Here is a 6,693-nt window from a genome sequence, read left to right as displayed (position 1 = left end):
AGAAAAAAAAAGTTGATGCTTGCATATTACATAATCTTCTGAACATTGACACGTCATATCCTCGTTGATGTGATGTGGGCACATTGAATCTATATGTCCACGCCCACATTTTGAGCACATCAAACTACCTCTCCGTTACACAAGGTCAGGCTCTCGAAGATTAGCTTGCATCGCCACATTAGGACACGAATTTGGTGCACATGGGTGGGTGCCAGTGCTTCCTCCACTTTCAGTTTTTTAATTTTTTAAAATCTCATACTTTTATATTTTTTAAAAAAATTGGCGTTAAATATGTAGATAGATATGTTCATGAAAAGTGTATGCAAAAAAGTCCCGGTAAAATATACTTTAAATTTAAGAAATAAAAAAATTCTGACAAAAGGATACACTATTGTAATACTAATTTACTACCATTAACTATGAGAAATTTGTCTTTTTATATTGTTCAAAATACAAAGTATTTTTTAACTGGATTTTTTTTTGCATACACCCCACCCGTATATATCTATCTATATATTTAACATCATAATTTTTTGAGACTTAGAAATGTGAGATTTTAAAATTTTCAAAAATCTAAAACTGAGGAGAGCACTGGTGCCCATGTGTCAAAAACACTTTCCGGTTAACATATGAGGTAATAGTAAATATACTGCATAGAGAACACGAGCTGACAATAATACTAAAATGGGACGAAAAATGTAGACTAAATACAGGTATTCTAAATCATTCCATCACATCACACCGATTCTATGACAATGCGAAGGTATCCGGCCCAGCTACAGTATCTCTGCAAGCACGCCAGTCTGCTAATGGATAGACATCCCTGTGACAGTCCTCTAAACATCACTGCGATAGCGATTCTTCGGGAATATTAGGTCAAAACCCTATGCGGCTGTATAAATCTTCTCATCCCATGCTCAGGTGTTGGTGCCATGCTGGCAAGATGTGTGCTCCTCTTATCACTGTCAAGGGAAATAATTCAGAAATGGACCAGAGGAATGGAAATTGTTGACATGCATTCCTACTTTCACAATAAAAGGAGAAATGGCGACTTAGACTGAAAGAACACATGGTGGATGGCACATATTATTACTCTTCAGAAAGGAAGATATTAACCTCTCAGACGACATCAGACAGGAAGAAGTGGCTGCCTCTCATCAGATCCATGGCGGTGTTTAGCCTGTATGCACAAATGAGAATGTCCGTTAGACTTGCAAATAGAAAAAAAAAATCCCTTCAATATATGTAGTATATAATTACCTCACTTGCCGTTGGGTCAACTTTGACATATACAGATTCCTTTAATCTGCTGAACAAGGCAATCCATAAAAAAATCAAAACAAGCGTGGATTAAGGTTGCACTGGCTACAGCAGAAAGCAATAGATTTCTTCTTGAAGGTAGATTGCAGAATGAAACCTCAGAACAATGTGGGTATATCAAGTATCAACTATTCGAGTACATTGATCTAAAAAAAACTATGAGTGCACAATAGAACTAACTTGTGATCCTCCACATCAGACATCTCAATTTTGCTGCTTGGCACTTGATCTTTAATTTGGTTTGAAAGATACTGGAACAAATTAAGATCCACAGAAACATGTAAGAGTACGGTAACTTTAACATTAACTGAATCAACAGACAAGAAAGCATGTTACCTGATGCATAGATATAATTACTATTGATATTCCAAGAACAAAATTGATAGTCAAAGTATGACCGAACAGTACAGCAGACGCAACACCCGTAAATATTGTGGCGATTGTCGATGAGTACTTCTTCAAAATTGTATCTGCATTGGTCATTAACGTGCTTGAATCTTAAAACATTCCGTTTGCCAAAACTAACATAAAGTAATCAAATTTCACATCACAGAATTAGCCTATTCATGTATATGCATACTCTTACGAGCTAGGACTGAATAACCAGTGCTATCTGGGGTTTGGCCCTTTTTTTCAGTATATTCAGGTGGGGAACCTCTCCCCCCGCCCCCCGGTGAAAATTCGAAAAAAGAAAGCCAGTGCTCAGTGCTCGTGCTAGACGTTTTCTTGTATTGCACACTCAGGTTTAAGCAAGCCATTGCATATATGGAAACTTTCAGTGGATACATCCATACATGCAACGTAAATAGAAGAATAAAGCTTCAAGGATATTGAAGAAATGCAGTGCATTTAAGAGCATGCCAAACAATAGGTAGAAGGTTTTAATGTTTGCAACATACCTGCATATTTGAAGAAAAATGACGAAAGTATGCCCTGTGCAGCATTATTGCAAATAAGAAACATTGTGGCTTTTGAATGCCCTTCCAGAATGTGAAAGCTACTAGGCCCTGAAAAGTTACACAACAGATGTGTTATATCAGCAGTGCATTATTCCATATCCATGATGAACATATCATGTAAAAGAACACACTTCAGAGACAGCACAATTAAGTCACAAGAATTTGTTATGCATGTTTCAAATCCTAGCATCCCAAAAGCAAAGTTGAATGAACAATGTCGAAATGAATAATAAAAATACAAATAGTTGAAGTTCTTGAAAGTAAACATTTCTCAAAGGTAAATCAAGCTGTAAGGATACAATATATAAACATATAACAGGGAATTACTTGTACAAACGAAGAAAAAAATAACAAAATCCAAAGCTAACATGAAAAAAATGTATTCAATTCACACAGCAAAAATTGTTTTGACAAGACATCACAGAAGAAGAAGAAGAAGAAACAAAAATAATTAATGCTTCTTATGAGACATGTATTCTCAAACATTACCTTGGATGATGGCAGTGATCACGAGCCCAAGGAAATTAAATATTGCACCATAACCATACAGAAATAAGTGCTGTAGAGATGGAGACAATGGTGACAAATAGCATTTAGAGAAATGAAATAAATACATAAGCAATTTAAGTTAGGATATTGCATCGAGTAGCATATCGTGCCAGATTAAAATACCAATAAAAGCAGCACAAATGGATATGGACATACCTGAAGATATATGCTCGTGTCAAACTGGCTTTTCAGAGCCTTTTCGTTGTAAACTGATGCCAATGCAGGAACTGTTATCTGACAACCCACAAAATTAGTACGTTATGGTCAGGTCTCAGTTCTTGCCAGTCGCCACTCAATACTGTTGTTTAAAAAATCCTTTAAATTCTTTTTACGTGCTCAAATGAAAACGAAAAGCTCCATATTGCCCCCATGTGAAGCAGTTGAGTGTATAGATTCTATCCCGAGATCTTACAACCGACTATTTTCTCCTATGGTAGTTTACTCTAATCTGAATCACATTGAAGTTATAGATGACATAAACTATACCAAAATATGAAGTAATATTGTTGAAAGCAAGAAATAGCGAAGAGCGAGCACCGTATCAGTAATATGAGCGACTGCAACATTTATAATTAGCTAGAGCTAAGGAGCAGAGCATATACAAAACTGTGCTGTAGTCAACTGACTGACAGAATACCATACTTGCGTTGTACATAATACAAGAAAAGAGCGTAAAAGGGAAGTATTAGTACATAATAAGCATGCTAGCTTCTCAAATTACACGAGTTATGGTATACTCTAACCTGACATGTTCAATAAAATAGCAGGTACAAATGGCTTGAAAGGAAGTATGAGAAAACTGATTCAACAAATGAACCCAAGTCGGGACTTACAAAAAATAGTGTATACATGTAGGCCCCAGCTGCAACGGGAAGACCAAGTGCAGTCGAACCTTCAGGCAGTGATTTCAGCTGATTAACGGATATTCCAATTAACAAGAGTGCAAGGGCTTCCCACTGTTAACAAACAAATAGCATGATGTCATTTACACAAGCTCATGGCATCACTAACAACTTAAAAGTATTGCATTTGGACATTACAACATTATTCCACAGATACGAAGAAATATAAGTGGTCAATTATCTTTCATTTTTCCTTTTCTTTTACAGGGAGGTGGCCAAATCATATTTGAGCTGCACCAACACAAATTGACTTACATTTGGAGTATACTGAACAAATGCCCAAAGTTGGAAGACATGATTGGTGAAAATTAGGAGAATATTTACCTGAATTGTGGAAAAACGCCTCCTCAATAACACTTTCAGCAGTACAGCGATTATCAGAACCTACAGATATCAATATAATAAATAGTTTATGCCAGATGCATATGTATGTTAAAGACCAAAAGGTATATTACAAGACTGAGATTATTAGGACTTAGGAGGTTAGTACTTATAACTTATAAGTGGAACATGAACAAAAGAATGTGTACTAAGATTTTTTTTTTGACACTTGTGCAACTACGAAGATACAAATAACATCTTATGAAGGAGGAAATTACCGTACCTTGAGATTACCCAGCATTTTCACTGTCGCAGGGTTAAAATATAACTGCAAAACACACAGGATCAATTATATTTGTTAGGATATCTACGAGATCCAAGTTACGCTCATACAGATGTTGAGCTCCACTATTTTGTTTAATTAAACAGAAAACACACAGGATCAATTATATTTGTTAGGATATCTACCAGATCCAAGTTACGCTCATACAGATGTTGAGCTCCACTATTTTGTTTCCTTAAACAGAAAATATTACTATGTCAAGTCCTGAGTATTGAGGTGCTTATGGATTCTTACCTGCATTGTAAACTTCAAATAATTGTTGATGGCATAGAGAAAAGCAGGAACTGCAAGAAGAACATTGTTGCGAGCAGCCTGCCAAGTGATGATTAATTAGAATGGGAAACAGGATGACTAGTTTTCTGTTACTTTTGCCATCATAACAAATATATGTAGACAGGTGGAGAAAGTAATTAATGATTACAATTTAAATTTCTATGGAATTTCCATGAGATGTCCGGGGCTATTGTATACATGACAGCATATGGCCAGATAATTGGATCCAAAACGGCAAAACCACAGCTTCTTTCTGAACTGAACAGTATATATGTATTTGGGTATTTACATCATGCACGTTTTCAGTTGATTTGAGACTGAAATGTCGCAATGCATTAAACAGATCCATAGTATAGACATGCATACTTTAAATTTAGGGTCATATTACCTGGACAAAGGTGGAAACTGTTAGAAGTGGCTTCTCTCCCACCTTTAGGCGCCTAGCCTGCAAGAAAATTATTGCAAACAGGAAACTTCTGTAAGCAATGCTGGAGTGAAATGTGCGGATTTTAAACAGGATATTCATTCAACTCACTTAGCAGCATATATGAACAAAAATGACACCAGACCTTACACGAGATAAGCTACATTCTAATCCATATAATAATCGAGCTAAAAAGTACAGCAACAGATCAGAATGGAACTGTAGATGATATCACATACCTGGAAGAACAACATGATGATGGCAAAGATAACTTTTGTAATCTCTGTCAAGAAGTTCACACTGACTGGGCTAAATTTGAATTTCCCATCCACTTTACACATGTAGACCAATATAGGCTGTACAAGAAGGGGTGGAAGAGTATTAACAACCATAAGAAGTAGCAATGTGGCAAGCTGCCAATAAGTTTAATGAAAATCTACAGAAACATGCTCATTTGTTAAGAATGTCAATCCTGATCTCAGAACAGATTCACTACTACCGATGCAAATCATCGAGAATTTTTGATAAGTAGTAAAACTGATGCGTGTATCCAGACAGTGCAAACATCAGCGTACTGAAAAATACATCTGACACTGAAAATGAAAATGAAACTGACACTGAAAAACGGAGCTCATGGAAGATGAAACTCCATACTTTCTTCTTAGCAATTAGCGTGCAATGTATCAAGCCATATTGAAAAAACAGCGAGTCACTAATCCAAAGCCAGGAAATTCGCCTCCACCGCCATCATCTAGCAGTCAACACTAATGGTTCAATCCCCAGCTTAAAAGAAGCAATAATGGTTCAATTGTTACACAACACCTGCACACTGACCAAACGGAAGAAAATGTGGAAAAGGAAGCAAGAATCACCTGTAGGCCGGCGAGGACGCAGTCGCCGGAGACGAGGAGGACGTTGAGCGCGCGCTGCCGCGACGACACGGTGGTCCGGTGGCTGTGGTACGCCTTGGACACCGCCGGCGGCACCGCCACCTTGGCGTGGCACACGCTGCACTCCACTTCCCCGCTCATCTCCTCCGCCTCCGCCGCAGGAGGCTCGGCAAAACCCTATGATTCCGAGAAGCAGCGCCGACAAGTGACGAGAAATTTCAGGGGAATCGCCCGAGAAATCGCGGAAAATTCAGGACCGGGCCGGGACGAACGGAGGGAGGGGAGGTGCGAGCCCTAGACGCCGGTGGGGGCGCCCACCGTGGGAGCTCGTGGCGGCGGAGGCGATCGCGATGCGAAGCTTCTGGAAGGCGCGAGCGGGCGAGGGCGAGCGGAGGCCGGAGAAGAGAAGGGAAGGGGAGCGGAAAATATAAATTCCGTGGGAATATCCCATGACAATGAGAACGAAAGGGGAAAGGGCTTTTCTGCGAGGTTTTCTGTTTCTAGGAAAGCCATGCTATTTTGTGTTTTTCTCATAAGAGGCCACTGCTGCCACTAGGATTATTTTTCTTCATCAACTCTGAGTACAAAATACAGAGCACATTTTACACACCACCTATTTTGTACTTAAAACTGAAGTTGATAAGTAAAATGCCTTCCTCTAAGAAAGTAAAATTTCTTAGAGTTTGAAGTGAATTTATCTTTTCCTTCCAAA

The 6,693-nt window shown here is 38.4% G+C and overlaps 1 protein-coding gene across 2 annotated transcripts; it reads right to left on the bottom strand.

The window, feature by feature from the left end:
* Positions 1–668: 668 nt before the first annotated feature.
* On the bottom strand, positions 669–6,429 carry LOC127345015 (CMP-sialic acid transporter 3). 2 transcript variants are annotated; one of them, XM_051371412.2, is made up of 15 exons: positions 5,964–6,429; positions 5,331–5,447; positions 5,056–5,112; positions 4,629–4,706; positions 4,335–4,379; positions 4,055–4,114; positions 3,662–3,784; positions 2,985–3,062; positions 2,769–2,838; positions 2,220–2,327; positions 1,657–1,790; positions 1,501–1,571; positions 1,261–1,306; positions 1,117–1,180; positions 669–962 (listed from the first exon to the last, which is right to left on the bottom strand). In XM_051371412.2, exons 1-14 carry the CDS (start codon positions 6,120–6,122, stop codon positions 1,130–1,132), a joined length of 1,197 nt encoding a protein of 398 aa, XP_051227372.1. In that variant the 5' UTR covers positions 6,123–6,429; the 3' UTR covers positions 669–962; positions 1,117–1,129. The 2 variants fall into 2 exon arrangements, with proteins under 2 accessions (XP_051227372.1, XP_051227371.1); XM_051371411.2 differs by having other exon boundaries at positions 1,261–1,309; positions 5,964–6,428.
* Between the last annotated feature and the right edge of the window lie 264 nt (positions 6,430–6,693).

Source organism: Lolium perenne, chromosome 3, assembly GCF_019359855.2.
Source record: "Lolium perenne isolate Kyuss_39 chromosome 3, Kyuss_2.0, whole genome shotgun sequence".
NCBI classification, from domain to species: domain Eukaryota; kingdom Viridiplantae; phylum Streptophyta; class Magnoliopsida; order Poales; family Poaceae; genus Lolium; species Lolium perenne.
This window is presented reverse-complemented; position numbering and strand designations above follow the sequence as displayed.

Coding starts and splice junctions, on each gene's coding strand:
- LOC127345015 (XM_051371411.2), bottom strand. CDS start 6,122: ATGAGCGGGGAAGTGGAGTGCAGCGTGTGCCACGCCAAGGTGGCGGTG. Junction 2,328..2,768: donor GATCACTGCCATCATCCAAG/GTAATGTTTGAG, acceptor GTAACTTTTCAG/GGCCTAGTAGCTTTCACATT. Junction 1,310..1,500: donor TCTGATGTGGAGGATCACAA/GTTAGTTCTATT, acceptor TGCCTTGTTCAG/CAGATTAAAGGAATCTGTAT.